The sequence below is a fragment of the Peromyscus eremicus genome, chromosome 10 (assembly GCF_949786415.1).
Source record: "Peromyscus eremicus chromosome 10, PerEre_H2_v1, whole genome shotgun sequence".
NCBI lineage: Eukaryota > Metazoa > Chordata > Mammalia > Rodentia > Cricetidae > Peromyscus > Peromyscus eremicus.
The window spans coordinates 79,060,827-79,078,750 of NC_081426.1; the positions used below are offsets into that span (position 1 = coordinate 79,060,827).

At 36.6% G+C, this 17,924-nt stretch overlaps 1 protein-coding gene across 2 annotated transcripts; it reads left to right on the plus strand.

Annotated features, from left to right (window-relative positions):
- Window positions 1-818: 818 nt before the first annotated feature.
- On the plus strand, window positions 819-4,661 carry LOC131920381 (kappa-casein-like). Of its 2 annotated transcripts, XM_059274730.1 has the most exons (3): window positions 819-875; window positions 1,296-1,325; window positions 4,206-4,661. In XM_059274730.1, exons 1-3 carry the CDS (start codon window positions 819-821, stop codon window positions 4,659-4,661), a joined length of 543 nt encoding a protein of 180 aa, XP_059130713.1. The 2 variants fall into 2 exon arrangements, with proteins under 2 accessions (XP_059130713.1, XP_059130714.1); XM_059274731.1 differs by lacking the exon at window positions 1,296-1,325.
- The last annotated feature ends 13,263 nt before the right edge of the window (window positions 4,662-17,924 follow it).

Sequence of the window (17,924 nt, forward strand, 5' to 3'; positions counted from 1 at the left end):
AAGTGACAGAGACAAACACAAGCACTTACCAGTATGTAGCTGGTACATACAGTAGAATCTTACCTTTCTAATAAAAGGAGCTCTTATCATTTAATATTAAATATATATTATGGTATATTTATTTATATATTATTATATATACTATGTAATATTATATCTATAAGAGAATGTTAAATATAAAATAAAATAAATAATAGAATATGTTTTTAATTACTAAAAAGGAGTCTATGGTTTTAACAAGAAAATATTATTTTTCAGGTAATGATTTGAAAAGGCAACTGGAAAATAAGGAATTTAATAAGAACTCCATCCACTCAAGGAAACATTTTGCTTAGGTTGTCCAAACTTGATTAGACATGAGATATTTGCAATTCAGTCATTTCTTAGAGGTGGTTCTGAAGTCAGTTTAGCAAACAGCCTTTCTAATCCCCTGAGAGGCAAATGGGGTCTAATATTCTTTCCTTTTACATTCTGCAGGGTGGGGGCAACCCATGTCTTAACTCTGTGACTTTTATAAAGCCTGTTTTTCCATAACTCAAGTTACATGAGTATAGCAAAATTAATAGATCCAGTAAGACAGTATGCCCATCACAAGTAGAATAATATATAATAATATATTAGACATTTGAAGTGTTGTTATTATCTAAGACTTCATTTGGTGTTTCTGTATTTTTGAGAAAATAGGTGTCCTGCACTGGCTAAATCTACCTATAAATTCAGAGGTATTTTTCTGCTTTAAGGAAAACATTACATACAACTACTTCTAACTTGTTAGCAAAAGAGTCTTAATTTAATTTTTTAAATTTATTTTAGGTACAATGATGAGGAATTTTATTGTAGTTGTGAATATTCTGGCATTAACTCTGCCCTTTTTGGTAAGTTAATTTAATATAAATTTTGTTTGTAAGGTTTAAATTATTTTTTATTTAAGAGGTCCAATTATATGACTATCAAAATATGGGCACTTTAAGGAGCATAACAGCTGGTTAATAGTTTTTCTATGTTTACTTGTATTATAAAAATATTCTTCTAGATATCCAGCTAGTTACCTAATACATACTTCACTGTTCATGGAAAGCCTTCCAAATTCTTATGCTATACAGATCTATTTTTAAGAGAGAAAATACTGTAAATATAACTCATAAGCAATAAGTATAGAACACCTAGTCCAGGATCAAAATTCTTTGGATGAAATTTCTATCCCTCCCATCCTCCCACCTCCTTAGGGATTAAATACTTAAAGACTTTAAATACTTCACTTATTTCTCATGATTTCTCTTTCTATAACTCCTCAGGCTGCCGAGGTACAAAACCCACATCCAAGAGTAAGTTGATATTATCTTTGTAAGACACATGAACCCCAAACACAATACTCTGAAAAGGTCAATCATATTAAAAAGCCTCTTGTCATAAAACTGAAAAAAATATTTAAATGCTTCAACAAGTTTAAAAGACCTTCAGACTTTCTAGGATTCAAATTACTGTCTTTTGTGACACTCTTCCTGATTATGTGGCCTAGTCAAGTTCTTCCTAGATATCTATGCACATAATTAGTTCTGTGGTTGGTTGACCTAGAATTATGTTTTATATTTAAAATGAATCATGCAAAAGGGCCTGCTTTTTTCAACTTTTTAATTAATTTTCATTGTGGTTTGGGCTATTTTTATGCTTTGTTTTCACACTCATTCTGTAATTCCAAGACCTGATTCTGCCAGCAGACAAGCGGGTGTGGAGAGCAACCCAGAAAGTACTGTATGCCCACTTGTTAAAATTAAAAAATTCTTAGACTATTTGATTAAATTGTCAAATGTAAACAGGTGTCTACTAAACAATACTTTTGAGTAAATTCTTGGGGACAAAATTACCTTTAAAATTTTACTATGAGCTTTACAAATGTAAATTTGTAAATTTATGAAAGTATGTTTTTCTGTGGCCAACTGCATATGAAGTACTTGAGTTTTCTGGGTGAATAGTAGAAAGTAATTTTAAGTCATAAAATGAATACATTCCTGCTCTACAGCAATGCTTAAATTATTGAGCCTATTTTAGAACAAATTTCCCCTTCCTGCTTTCTTTACTAAGGATTTTTAATTAGTAAATATTAATTGTACATAATAATGTGCTACATTGTGACACTGACATGCATATGCAAAATATATTTTGCTCACACTTGTACTAATTCAGCCTCTTTTCACCCCTATAGCTACCTTCCTCTTCTCAATAAGTCCCTCTTCTACTTCTCACCCTTTTATATCTTCACTTTTCTTATATTTCATATTTTATATGTGCAAGCAAAACCTAACTTAGGACACTCACAGAGATATGGGTAAAGGGTCACTTACATGAGTGTGGCCAACTTACCAGTGGCTGAACCACTGGAGACAACGCCTCTTCTAAGGAGGTTCCATTGCACAGTGGTTCACACTCTGGACTCTGAAAATGCCACTCCTCTCCCAGCAGCCATTAACTGCCAACAGTTCCTCAGGGAGGGAGGGGCCTCGTGAGCCCCTCCCTATTCCATGATGGAATTTGGACAGGATGAGTCTTGTGCAAGTGTTGTGTAGGCAATCATAGCTGCTGAGCCTTTCTGAGTACAAAAGCCATATCCTGACTGGAAGACAGATCCATATAGGTTCCAAGCCACAAGTATATCATAAACTATATCAAAAGGAAAGAGGTTTATAGATTTTACCATTCAATATATGAGCTGTCAAAAGCATATGAAAATTACGATGTGATACTTTCTTTTATGTGCCAATTAAATCCTTCTATCAATGTAAAAATGAGCATAATATTCATTTTGTCTCTAAAACAAAAGTGAAATAGAAAACAAACAAAAAAGAATCTCTGTTCTGATTTTTCTCTCTTGCCATTTCTCAGTCTTTTTCTCTAACCCCTCAGGTTGCAGAGGTGCAAAATCAGGAACAACTGGCTGTAAGTCTATTTTCCATTATTTATATAATGGAAATATAATTTATGTAATATAGTAGTCTGCAGAGAGGAATATTTTCTGATTAAAAACTAAATAAATATTTGACCTCCACAGAATAAACTAGTATCTTCTGATAAGTGAAAACATCACTAAAACAAAAGACACTATGAACCAAACTGGATGTTTGCCTGATAGTCTTAGTTTCTTTGAATAGCCCAAGTTGTGAGGGCTGAAATGAAGGCTTCCTTTGCTTATGAGATGACAGTCCATATGGAATACTTAAGGAAGAGAACAAAAGCTGAACTAATATCTCTCCTGTCCACTTGAAAAAGTTCAGTTGGAGAAAACGCCTTACCAGACTCATCCGTAAATCCACCACATTTGCTCAGATTGATGTCTCCTTTTGCTCCAAAACATCTTTGAAAAAATACATTAGCTGTTTCTTTTTACAGGAAGAGTTACTATGCAGAATGGCTTTGTTGTTTCATTAATATCACTATAGAAAATTACATCAAGAAAATTTTGTAACTGTACAAGGTTGGCAGAAATAAATAAAAACAGAAAAATCCTTAGTGGAGGAATTAAAATAAAAATATTTAAATCCAAGGTTAAAATTAAAAAATCTTCCCATGCTTTATTATTCTGTTATGAAACATGCCATTTCTTGGGCTGATAACATTTACCAACAATTGTAATATATGAGGTGAGAATACATCCATGTGTGTCTGTGAACATTGTCTGTGTTTGCATATAATGGGGGTAGTTCTCCTTTAGACTTTCCTAGGTACTGCAATTAAGTATGTAAAGTCTAGTTAGTACTTTCAATACATGCCATACTTCCATACAGGGAAACATATTTTACATTTTTTTTTTTTTTGGTTTATCGAGACAGGGTTTCTCTGTGTAGCTTTGCACCTTTCCTGGAACTCACTTGGTAGCCCAGGCTGGCCTCGAACTCACAGAGATTCGCCTGGCTCTGCCTCCCGAGTTCTGGGATTAAAGGCGTGCGCCACCACCGCCCGGCATATTTTACATTTTTAATTACATAATTTGTTCAAAAGAAATATGATTTCTATGTCAATACAAGTAATGTTTCACAATAGTGAAATCATACACGGAATGGGAAATGTGTATATCCAAATATGTAGGATTCCATATTTTCAGTGCTTTATTTGCTCACCATAAAATCTGCATTATTTCAAAAGCTGCTGATGTTTTCTTTGCATTTTGATCTCCAATAAGAACCTTTCTGCACAATTTTCCCTTTCTGCAGTGCCGTGAAAAGGCTGAAATACGGTACGATCAGAAAAGAGTCCTGCATACACCAGTTGGCTATATGCTGAATAGCAATCTTCGTTATGTACCTAATTACTACCATCAGAGGCCATCTGTAGCTGTTATCCCATATGCATATCACCCATTTGTTACCATACTGCCTCTGCTTAGGTCACTAGCCCAATTCTCCCAATGGCAGCCAACACCAAATTTCCTCCAGCCTACTGGGGTACATCATTCCATTCCAAGCCCATCCTTTCTTGCCATTCCTATCAATGAAAATGAAGAAAGCACTGTCGTTCCAAAAGTCCAAACCACTGCTCCTGTTGAGACTACACCAGTTCCCATCACTGAACCAGTGATGACTACTACTGTAGCCAATCCAGAAGCTTCTACGGTGCTCATCAATGCCCCTGAGGCTGTCACAGTCCCGGTATCTTCACCTGCAGCATAAAAACACTAAGGAACCATCCAAGAAGACAATAAAGGTAAGTGAGCAAAAATAAAACAAACAATCCATATAACAAGCAAGGACTTATCCATACAATCACAAATTCTAAACTAGTAAAAGTGGATAAATCATGTTAGGGAAGCAGGCAAAATAGCTAACTAGAATCAAAATTGGGGATAACTATAGCATTGAAAAATTAGTCTTTGTTTCAATAAGAAATGAAAACAGTCTGTTTTTACACAAAAGAAGAAACTTGTACTTTTATCAAACATGCTCCTGAAGGTTACAATCCTCCTTTTACCTGCTAATTTTATTGTATCCATACTTTACAAACAGTGAAGTAAAATATTTTGTACACTCTCATTTGTTGGGTCTAGAGTTACCAAAGTGAAATTTCTCCTACCTTGTTGTATATCACATGTAGTGTTGGGCCAATAATCCCAGCAGCTAGGGAAATTAAGGCTGGAAGATCACAAGTTCAAGACCAGCCCAGTCTACATAGAGAATGGGCCAGCCTGAGAAATTTAGCGAGATCTTATCTCAAAAATGTAAAAATGAAAAAAAGGGGCTGAGGATATAATTCAGTGTATATTTGTTGCCTAAAATGTGTAAGGGCCTAGATTCAATTCCCTGTACACAGAGAAAAACACAAGAAAGGAAGACACAGAGAGAGAGAGAGAGAGAGAGAGAGAGAGAGAGAGAGAGAGAGAGAAACAGAAAGAGAGATAAGGAAAATAAATCTGTAATAGTACTGTCTGCACTCTGACATTAATATTAATAGGGTAAAAAAATTATGTATTTTTTATGAAGTTCTTTACTTCAGAATGACTCCTGGAAAAATCTATGAAGTTGAGCCTCATTACTATCTTCTTAGATAAATTATGAAAGAAGTAAAATGCTTAGCTTTTCAAATGCATGAATATTAAATGGAAACTTTCAAAATATTAAATGTAAGGCAAAATACCATTAATTATTTGAGTAACAGATAAGTAAAATTTCAAATAATTGGGAAATTCTAGAAAGCTAAATAATGATAAATAATAATGGTATTTTTAAAAACTCACAGAGGGTGAAATTATTTAGATAAAAAATTACGAATGTTGAGTTTTGTCATAACAGACATTTTTACCTGTCAGACTGGGTGCATGTTCTATAGTCTAAGATGACATGCAAGGGTCTGTGATCTGAGGTACAGCTACAAGTAGAAGGGTATCTACCTTCTCAGCAATAACCTCAGACTGGTTATCATTCTCTCTGGGTTTTCATTTTGTTGTAACGTTGAGCTCACACTCCATGTAGAAATGTGGGTAAAATGTACAAAATGAGAGCCTGTTCAGTGTCAAATGTGGGCGCCTAATACTACACCATGCTTCCATAGGGACTAATTTAAAAGAAACAGAAACCACCTGTAACCGCATTAGACTGTCATAGGTATAAGTTGTGGTTTTGAGTTGCTATTTAATAACTTGTGCTAAGAAAGTGATGAAGAAATGGGTAAGTATTCAATATAGAGAGTTTTAGAATATAAAATAGAAATAGGATGAAAACAAGTATTGTTTAATATGGAGTTATATATTTTATTGATCCAAAATCATTTCATGATTATGCTTTTAATGAAGTAATCATTGTTTAATAGTATGCTTGTTCATAACTCATGATTCTAGAATCCTGAAGTAAAATCACTATGTATCATTTATAAAGAAACTTGTCAAGGATAGTGTCTTTGTGCAAAACTGACATGAACTGTGCTGCACACTACAATTTTATATATTAGAATTGAAACAATTAATTTAATAAAGTCCTTGGATACCGGCATAAAAGAACTCTTGGAAGCTAAAGAAAACCTTAAATGCAAAAACTGCTAGCATGCTATGCACAAAATTCCCAAACTATCTTTATTTTTCACAGGTCTCCCTGAAACCAAATTCCAACTTCGTGCCTCACCTTCAGGCATTTGCCTGCCATCATTCAAGAGAAATACAATTTTCACAGATTCAGATGTTTTTCTTCTTCCCTTACATTTTACATTGAGGCCACAGTTAACTTTTTTTTTTTTTTTGATTCATGCACAATAAAGTCAATGAAATGCAGCTAATATCTGTTTAAACATTTAGTGTGTGTGTGTGTGTGTGTGTGTGTGTGTGTGTGTGTGTGTGTGTTTTCACATGCATGCCTTAGAATGGATTTGGAGGTCAGAGAACAACTTGCAAGCATCAGTTTCTCTGCTTCCACCACATAAGACGCAGGGATTGAACTCGGCTGTCAGGCTAAGCAGAGGTGTCTTTACTCACTGAGCCATCTCACCAGCCAAGAACTGAATGTCATGCGTGGAGTCTATAGCAGTGCCCATAGAAGAACTATAGACTTAATATTCAGTGTGACTTTGGTATACAGTTCACCTGTGGGCAGAGATTACAGTTGTTTATGAGCTGACACTAAGAACTGCCACACGGGGATGATACTGGAATATTTGAAGTATGACACTGGGATCAGAGAAGATCTAAGTAATGGTGTTGTAATCCAGAGGACCACAAAGTGACTCCTGTGGCCATTAAACATAAGTGCTTAAGTAAAAGTCTAGAGTTTGCCCCAGAGCACAGGCATGCTGCAGGCAAGCACAACTACAAACACAGGTAATCACAGAATTCCAGGCCTTGATGGAGACTCTACAAATGTAAAACTACTCTCACACATAATCTTTCCAAAAAATTTATGGCCAAGTACACACACATACATGGGAACAGGAGGGACTGAGATGGCCAAGTGGAGGGAGGGGCAGAGAAGGAGAGCAATGAAAAAGGTATTTTGGTAGAGGGAACCATTAGTGTGTTAGGGAGAAACCTGAGGATAGGGAAATCCCCTGGAAACTACCACTAAGACTCCTAGCAATAATGGAGAGGGTGCCTGAATTGACCTTCCCATATAATCAGATTAATGACTACCCTAATTGTCATCATAGAACATCCAGTAACGGATGGAAGCAGATGCAGTGATCCACAACCAAGCACTGGGTTGAAATCCTAGACTTCAGTTGAAGAGAGGGAGGAGGGATCACAGGAGCAAGTGAGGTCAAGATCATGATGGGGAAAACCACAGAGACAGCTGACCCAAGCTGGTGTGATCTCATGGACTCTGGCCTGTCAGCTGGGGAACTTGCATGGGAATGAACTAGGCCCTCTGAATGTTGGTGACAGTTGTGTGGCTAGATCTGTTTTGGGAGCCCCTAGCAATGAGATCAGGACTTATTCTGGGTGCAAAAATTGGCTGTTGGAACACATTCCCTTGGGTGGGATACCTTGCTCAGCCTTGACACAGAGGGGAGGGGCTTGGTCCTGCCTCAACTTAATATGCCAGACTTGTTGACTCCCCAAGGGAAGCCTTACCCTCTCTGAGGAGTGGATGGGAGGTGGGATGGGGGAAGTGGAGTGTGACATGAGAAAGGGAGGGAAGAGGAACTGGGATTGGCATGTAAAAAAAAACACTTTTTAAAACAAATAAATAAAAATAATATTGAATTTGAGATGCCTATTCAGCAATTAGGCAGAAAGATCAAGCAAATGGTGGGATCTGCGGCTTGGAGGGAAAGAACAGGTCAAGTCCAGTAAGACTGTACATTTAAGACTTGGTAAGATGGCATCAAACCCACTGACAGATGAGGCCATCTCTCAGTGAGGACTGATGGAGAACAGGGTCAGACATCAAGTTCTGGGTAACCTACTTTTTAGAAGCTTCTCAATAAAACCTTATTTGTCATTTTAACAATTTTAACCAAATTAAATTTATTCTCTTTAGCTGAAAGAAACACTTCTTGTGTTCCCATTAGGGAAGAGATAAAAGGCATAAGTAAACACACTGTTGACAAAGTGTAGCTGTTCTCCACAAACGTTGTCAGTGATTCTAAATCCAGGAGGAAGATTCCGGATGTAGAGAACGGCTAAACCAAAGAACAAGATGCTTTCCTCAGAAAGTTGTTAAACTGAACACTGTTTTTTCCTGATGTCATAGAACAAGGAACTGTTCATCCTTTATTGTCTATGTCCCCTTATCCAATAAAACAATGATTTTAAATGTCACAGTGGGGCATATAGAGATGTGACACTCAGAAGTGCATGTGGCCTTTCTCCTTTGAAACTGATGACCTCAAATCTCATGAAGAGATGGCATTATGTATTGTTGTGTAAGGGCACGTCTATCATATCACTAACAATCCAACTTGAGCCAGTAATAAAGTCTGTAGTTGAAGTATAAATGACTAAAGGAGCCTGGCCCTCAAGAGTGTCACTCTATTGGAGAACATTGATCTTCATTTGATAGCAGCAGGTATAGATTGTAAATAGTCTCTTGGTTGGGATGGAACTTTACATCTACCTCCTCTCCTTCTATACTGGCATTTTGTCTTGTTTGAAGTTGAGTACATCTCGATCATTGCTGTCAAAGACTGTGAGTTTAAATGTGTGTTTTGTCTGAAAGATGATGCTTCCCTGGACTCATCCACCTTATCTGGCTCTTACAATCTTGCCACTAAGTTTGGTTTGGTTTAATACTCTTTGTCTTGCTGTTTTTTATTTGTCTGTTTTGATTTTCATTTATTTTTGAGAGCAATAGAGAAAGAGCATGAAGTTGGGTGGATAGAGAGCGAGGTATGATCTAGAAGTTGGGCAGTTAGAAAAATATGATCAAAATGCATTGTATGGAAAAATGAAATGGTAAAAATGGTTCATAAAGGTGCCATTGTGAAAAAGAAAAAAGACATAAAAGTAGGAAGAGGACTTGTTAAAAGATGGATTTCAGTGGGAGAGGGAGGAAGAAAGCAGGTAATGGGGGTAAGATGACCAAAGATAATTATATGCATATATCAACTATAATAATTAAAAATGAAAAAATGTGCTGATCTCACATTTCTTTGTTGTATAAATGGGTGGTTAGTCAGAAGCACCAGCAAATTTGTAAAGAAAAATACCAAGTCTGCTTTGACTAGGTTGTCTCTGAGATATCCATCAAACATCAAAATGAATTATGCACTGGGATAAAAGAGCCTGTGCACCAAAAGAGCTCAGCTAAACTATGGTCGCAGAAATGAGAAGTGAGTATATTACTTATTCTAAGTGAAGACTAAAACCACAAAAGGTCAAGAACATACAGTAAGTTCAGAGAAAAATCAGAACATACAAGGCCACTTCAAAAGGAACATGAGGAAGTGGTTGAAAGCATTTCTGAGAGAGAAGAATGAACATGACATTGGGTATGTAGGAGGTGGGGAGGATCTGGAAGGAGTTGTTGGGAGAAAGAATGTGATCAAAATATATGAAAAAAATAAAAATAATTTAAAGAAACATATGAAGGAAAAATAGGCCTTTGGTATTTTAATAAGAAGTCATTATTAAAATGCCAAGACACATAAAAGAAGAAAAGAAAAAATATCTGGAATTCAAAAATAAATAAAAATTAGCAATTTTCACTAGAATATTTTCAGTTAAGTAGAAGAAACTAAAATCAACTGTTAAGAAGGGCATAAAATAGCCTGTCACACACACACAACACACACACACACACACACACACACACACACACACACACACACACACCATGTTGTCTCTATCCCTGGAGAAACCTACTCTGCTTCAGATTGCTCAAAATGAAAACCAGTATATTGGTGATATATTGCATCTAGCAGACCACCAGTTCAGTTCTTTTGATGTCAGTGAAACAGAGTGAAATATTGTTATAGATGAATAAAATTTAATATTTCTCTGGGCTTTTCTCTCCTTTGAGTGAAATTATAAAATGCTGCTTACAGGTGGGTTGGAAAACAACTGCAGCAATCAGCAGAATCTTGTCAGAATTCTAGTTATGGTGCATTAAATCACCTGCTAACCCACTCACCTAATCGGGTTCCTGGCCCCACATTGAAAAATTTGATAATCATTGGTGCTCTTGGAGCTGGCTGTTTCAGAGATTAAATGGTAGAATAGATATGAAACACTTATGTTTCATACTGGGCAATAAGCCTCAAATCCACAAGAGATAAATTTAAAGAAAATCACAGAAGGAGATATTCTGCAATCACTCAGCCATAGTTTCCATGAAACTGCCAAACTTAGTTATTTCTCAATTTCAACAGATTTTGATAGATGATGAGTCAGTGGAGTAATAACTGATCCCAGGGAGCAGCTTTCCCGCCACGGACTTCTCCAACCATTGCAGTGTGAGTGTATAAAAGAGATGCAACATTGAAGGGCCAGTCACCATCACTTCCCATAGCAGCACCAGAGAGAAGGAACTGAGCAGAGAGTTTAAGGTTAGAAGGTCTAAACTATCACTGTATGCTATGACCACATACCTCCTCTAGGTGACAAATGTTATATATGCATATTAATCTTTAGAAATTATAAATTATAAACAATCAGAATTAAAACTGTTGAAACTATCATGGAACACTTGCTTGAACTGATAAACAGCAATGGACAGTCATTTTGTAGATTTCTGTTTGTAAACACCTCTTTAAAGACCACCATTTTTCTATGGTAAGGATCTGTCTTAGGCGTGACCATGAAGGAATTTTTGCAAGGTTGGGGCGCTGATGCAGGGGAAGGAGATCAGGTTCTTCCTTTTGAACTGTGTGGACCAAGTCAGCAAAGATCTCAGGAATTCTCAGGGGGCCACAAATCACCACTTTTGACTTTGGCAGGTGTAGTAGCAAAAGCCTTTAGTCCTAGCACTTGGGAGGCAGAGGCAGGTGGATGGATCTGTGAGTTTGAAGGCAACGATCTACTCAGTGAGTTCTGGGACAGGCAGAAACACATAGTGACACCCTGTATTAACAAAAAAACAATGACTACCTTGTTAGTAGCCTCCTGGTTCACCTTTAAAGTATCATCATATTTATACCACATTCTATAATATATCATGTTGATTTTAATATAAAATTATTTAAATTCTCTTTTCTATTAATCTTTGAATGGAATTGATGGTAAAGGAATATGCATCTGATTTATTCATGATACAATACTTTTAAACATAACAATATACAGCTACAGTTTGAGGAAAGGAAAAAAGGTTGTTGGTAATTATTCTATGTAGCCATTACAAAACACAGTCCGAAGGGGTCTGTGATGTGGTTTATCTCTCTGTTTAATGAAATTTCAAATGACCATTGAAAACCATCCCATTATATAAAACTCTCTACAATTACATTCTCTTCAAAATTGTTTCCCCATTCTGTTCTTCTATATGCTCTCAACATTTTGTAACTTCTGTGTAGTATATACCACGTGTTGTTTTACATTACAAAGACATTATCTGTCTCTAACTAGCTTTTACCTGAAATAGCTCAGGCTTTATTGCTACATCCTTGAGAGGGCCTAGGCTTATAAAAAGAAGGTAGAAGTGTATATGTGTACATGAGTGTCGGGTCTGGTGATTTTATGCTATTGGTTTTCTAAACTGAGAGTCTGTTATAAGAATGCTAAACTTGCTGTGTGGTGGTGGTACATGCCTTTAATCCCAGCACAAAGGAGGTGATCCCTGTGAATTCAAGGCCAGCCTGGTCTACAGAGTGAGTTCTATAGTCAGGGCTACACATAGAAACCATGTCTCAAAAAAACAAAAATTAGAAAATAAAGAACGCTAAACTTGACAAAACTTTCCAATTCTGATCTTCAAACTCATCAATCATATCCTGCTACCTCTTGGTATTATGTAGATTTTAATTAGGTTTTTTTTACATGATGTGATACAAAGAGTTCAATATGTGGCAACATTTTTCTTTTCTATTTTATTCTTCTCTTTCTTAGGTACATGGGAAAGTTCAGTAAGCGATAAAAATGTCCCTATGATGTCCAGATCTCAAAGTCACCCAAAAATGATGTTAATCACATGAGAAATCAATGTTTCCCCAGTGTAAAACACTCAATGTTCTTTAGAAAACTGTGTCAGGTATTAACCAGTAACAGTTTACTCAATACGATCTAGAAAAAATCACATTCATGAATATATGAACAGTTATTTTTAAAGAACTGATATAATGAAGTCATGAAACTGCAAATCCCCTCTGTGTTTACTTTTCAAAGGTCACCCACTAATAAACTGACAATATAATTGCAAATGACTGGCAAAGTTTGGAGGGCTCTTAGTTGCATACTCCATATCAGAACTGTATCTTCTGGATTTCTGTTAATACTCGGTCTTTTTTAAAATGTGTAGGTAATTCTGAATAAGATGAAAGCTCTCCTCCTGCTATCTGTCATCCTGGCAGTAACATCTTGTGTCCCAGTGAGTACTCATCTAATATCTATAGAGTGTTTATGAAGATTTGTTATAAGTCCTGAGTCTCCATGATGTTGTTAGTCTCTCCACACACTTTAGTTGATAAAGATACTGAACACCTGACCTGTAGCATCATATTTCAGAAAATGTCAGATGCTCTTTGGTGCACAATTTTATTCCATGTAGTTTTGTGTAATAAATGTAGATATTGAAAAGTAGAGTGTTAGAAATAGGAGTATCACCCAGTGCTACAGTACTTACCTAGTGGTTGTCTTTAGTTTAGTTTCTATTGCTGTGGTGAACACCATAACCAAAATCAACCTGGAGAGTACAGGGTTCATTGCAGCTTACAACTCTTAGGTCAGAGGCTACCATTAAGGGGGTCAGAGCAGGAGCTAAGGACAGGAGCAGGAGGTTAGAACTGAGCTGAGGCCAGAGAGAGATGCTGCTTACTGATTTTCTTCTCATGACTTACTCATCATGCTCTCTCATCCACTTAGGACCACCTGCTCAGGGCAGTACTGCACTTGGTGTCTGGGCCCTTCCATCAATACCTGTACAAGAAAGGCCCCATAGACTTGCCCAAAGGAAATCTGATGGAGACATAATTTCAACTGAAGTTTCTCCTCTCAGATAACCCTAAGTTGTGTCAAGTTGCCAAAAACAAACAAACAAACAAAACCCAAAAAATCCGAGACATTAACTATGAGAAGCCCAAGGGTTGACAATTGAGCCTCAGCACCACAAAAAGAAAAAGCAAGAATGATGCATGGTAACATTTTTCCAGAACGTTGTCTCTACATCATCTGGATAACCAAGTCCTATACTTAATGGACAGCATGAAACAGTATTAGATATTTGTTGAATTATTTCTCATATATATAGATATAGATATAGATATATAGATATATATGTATGTATATATTTCTCATGTATTTTCATCAGCACAGGTCAAATTACTTTCACTGTTTGACTTCTAGGTGCCCCAGTACCAGGAACGAGAAAAACAAAGTGTATGTTGCTTTCCATCTTTATATGTCACAACTGTGCTTAAACACATTTTTATATTCAAACCTCTCAGCCTCTGAAGAAATTCTCAAATGTCTTTGGGGTACTAGCATGATACAGAGATATAGAGTTTGATTTTTGGAGGAATACTGGAATTCAGTACAAATTTATTGATTAATATCTGTCTGTATAGAGAGAAATTATCTTTACATCTCATGTAACATGACATGCAGATTTGATTATGAATCACTCTGTGACAAAGAGGGCATACAACCCAGTTACCTAAAACTTCCTGCAAGGCTCCATCTCTTAAAGGCACCACCTTTCAATAGCATCGAGACAAAGACCAAATCTTTAACAGATGATCCTTCTAGGAACGTTTGACTTCCCATTCCAGATAGTAGCAGGCCAGCTGTGATGACCAAAGTAGGAAAAATTCAGTGAAACATTATTTTGATATGAACAGACAAGCAAACCAAGAAAATTAAAGAAATTTTACAGAAATATATGTGTGTGTATTTATATAATATTTATATGTGTATGTATATATACATATATACGTGTGTTTATATATATATATATATGTATACACAGAGATTGAGAGAGAGAGAGAGAGAGTTGTGGAAATCTTCTTAACTGAAAAACATGACTTAACAGAGGGCTAAAAATAAAGAATTTGCTTTAATTTGCATGGCATAAGGACTAACTCTGGAATGAAGATATCACAGATATACATACAGATAAGTTGGAGTGGAGTAGACCATGTGCTCCAATGGATATGCACCGGCAGCAGTCTAGACACTCAGCACTCTGTAATATACATCAAGAACAAGGACATGGGTTAGCTAATGTCAGCAAGAGGTCCCTGTATCAGAACAGTCTTCCATTACAGTCATGGGGAGGAGGATGCTTCATTTGAACTTTCTGAACACACTGGTTTTAGCTAACCGGATACATTGTACACATTTCAAAGGTGGGTTAGGGGAAGGATTAGCCATTCTTCTAAGCCTAAGCCTGGTTTGCCATTCCCATAGGTCTGAGATATTGGGGTCATTGGCATGGCCATGCTTAGGTCAGTAATATAAGACTCCACAAAGATACCCCCACAACAGACTGCTGGCAATGGTCGAGAGACAGTCCGAATTGACCTACTCTGGTGATGGGATGGCCAAACACCCTAATTGTCGTGCTAGAAACCTCATCCCACTACTGAGGGATCTGGATGCAGAGATCCATGACTAGGCCCCAGGTGGATCTCTGGGAGCCCAATTAGCGAGAATGAGGAGGGTTTATATGAGAGAGAATTGTTGAGACCAAGGTCGGATAAAGCACAGAGACAAATAGCCAAACAAATGGAAACACATGAAATATGAACCAATGGCTGAGGGGTCACCAACTGGATCAGGCCCTCTGAGTGGGTGAGACAGTTGATTGGCCTGATCTGTTTGGGAGGCATCCAGGCAGTGGCACTGGGTCCTGTGCTCATTGCATGAGTCAGCTGTTTGAAACCTGGGGCCTATGCAGGGTCGCTTGGCTCGGCCTGGGAGGAGGGGACTGGACCTACCTGGACTGAGTCCACCAGGTTGATCTCAGTCTGTGGGGAAGGCTTTGCCCTGGAGGAGATTGGAATGGGGGGCGGGCTGGGGGGAAGGTGAGGGGGGCGGGAGGGGGGAGAACAAGGGAATCTGTGCCTGTATGTAGAACTTAATTGTATTGCAAAATAAAAATTTTAAAAAAAAAAAAAAAGACTTCATCCTCTCACCACAGAACTGACAGAATAAGGGGAGGAGATACAGAAAGAGAGATGATTTCCAACACATGGGTTAATGAATGATAATTTGAATCAAAGATATGTATTTGTATGTGCACATTCACCTCCCATCTTGTCTTATAGCTGTAGAAAGAATTATTAGAAAAATTTACTTTGAATTCTAAGATTGGGAAATACAGTTAGCTCTAATTTTCTAAACCGAGATAATCAAGTTCCTGATAGTTCTACAAACAAAAAGTGTAAGTAATTTAGACCTTTAAGCTTTCTCCTTAATAAGGAAAACCCACATAGAAAAGAGTTGCATTAAAGAAGGCTTTTTTTTTTTTAAACAGGCCAGTGACAGCAATAAAATCTTTCAACGGATGAGTGTTAAGGTTCTATTAAGCCTAAACCCAATATACCGAAATCCAAGCTATCCATGGCAATATTTTCCTATTCATATTCTCTACTCTCCCTCTGCAACTCCATCTCCTGAAAGAAAGTAAAAGAGAAAAGTCACAGGGTGATTTAAGATGAATCAGGTGGTGAGTGTGAATAATACAATCACTTTGGTTGTTCTGTTTCCAATTTGTGGGTGTGAATGCATCACTCCAGGAAAATAGATGTTACACTGTTCCTAGCTATTAGCATCCCATAGGTTTCAGTATTTTTCTCTGGTAGAAATCTTCGGTACCCACAGTGGAGATACATACTATGTCCCCTTAAGATCCAATAACACGGAAGTTGGAAGTCTTTATTTGCTATGATATAATAAAAGCAAACCTGTTGTCATATTTTTGTTTCAACATTTTCTATTAATATAAACAATTTTTTACATTGGACTGAATCAGAAAGCAAAATTTTAATAGAAAGTTCACACTGGATGACTTACTAATCTACACCCTAAAGGAAGGTTCATTCTAGTCCTTAGAAAAATAATGAGCTTTTTAATGCGAATCCCAAACAATGTTGCAAGTATAATATTAAAAAAAACTTACAGCCTTCCACTTAAAATAGATATATTGTCATTTCAATATACCAGAATCAAAGTAGTGAGTATGCAAGACCTGAATGGATTGGAAAAATATAGGCTATACTTAAGATTAATACAGATCCATAAGATTGTTGTAGGATTCAAAAAACTTCTCACTATAATACATGTAAACATATGTATTGTAATGTATGTATTTAATACATGTGTGCACACACATATAAAAAGGCTCTGACATTTTCCTTTTCCTACTCAGCATTCATAGTCTGAATGTTTTTCAATTCTTGAACTATATACATTTTTATGGAAGGAGATATGATAAAAACGAAATATACATGTATATGTCAATGTATTTACAAGTTTCCCAGAAAATGACACATTTGGATTAATAATCATATATTTACCATTTATTTCAGGTTACTTTAAATTGAAGATGAGCCACTTCCTTGAAGAACCAATGTTCCTGTTAAAAGAGAAAAATAAAAGCACTTGAAATAGCATGTGCTATGGTCTCCTTCAGAGTCTTTTACTAAGTATGAAAGGGGAGTTCCTAGGTCTTTAATGCTTTTACATGACTTTCTAAAATGAATGTATCATTGAAATATAACATTTTATTAATTTTTGAGAAATTAACACGTGCATGCAATGTATTTTGATCATATTCATCCTCCCCCCACTCCTCACTTTTCCAAGATCCCCATCTCGCAACTTTATATCCTCCTCATTTTTATTAATAACCCACCAAGTCCAATTTGTGTTGATTATAAATTCAAGGGTATATGGCTATCCACTAGAGGCCCACCCTTAAAGAACATTGGCTCTCCTTTTCCCAGAAGCCATCACCTGCAGTAACAAATGAGTAAAGAGATATGAATTTAGAAAACATTTTGATACTCTGTCCACTTGTCAAAATAATGTATTTATTACAACAAAATGAAACATAACATTTAACATATTTTAATATACATGTGTGTGGGTGTGTATGTGAGTATACGTGTGCCCAGGCATGTGTCTGTACAGGTACACATATATAGAAATCAGAGTTCAGCCTCAAATGCTGTTCCTTAAGGTGCCCACCAACTTATTTTTCAAGACATGATTTCTCATTGGCTGGTGCTTGCTGATTAAGCTAGGATGGTTATCCAACAAGCCCCATGGATCCAGTATCTCTGCCTTCCCAACATTGAGATTACAAGCACATGACACCATGCCTGTTGCTTTGTTTGATGTTAGTTCTGGGTCTCAACCTCAA

Coding starts and splice junctions, on each gene's coding strand:
- LOC131920381 (XM_059274730.1), top strand. CDS start 819: ATGATGAGGAATTTTATTGTAGTTGTGAATATTCTGGCATTAACTCTG. Junction 876..1,295: donor CATTAACTCTGCCCTTTTTG/GTAAGTTAATTT, acceptor ATAACTCCTCAG/GCTGCCGAGGTACAAAACCC. Junction 1,326..4,205: donor TACAAAACCCACATCCAAGA/GTAAGTTGATAT, acceptor CCCTTTCTGCAG/TGCCGTGAAAAGGCTGAAAT.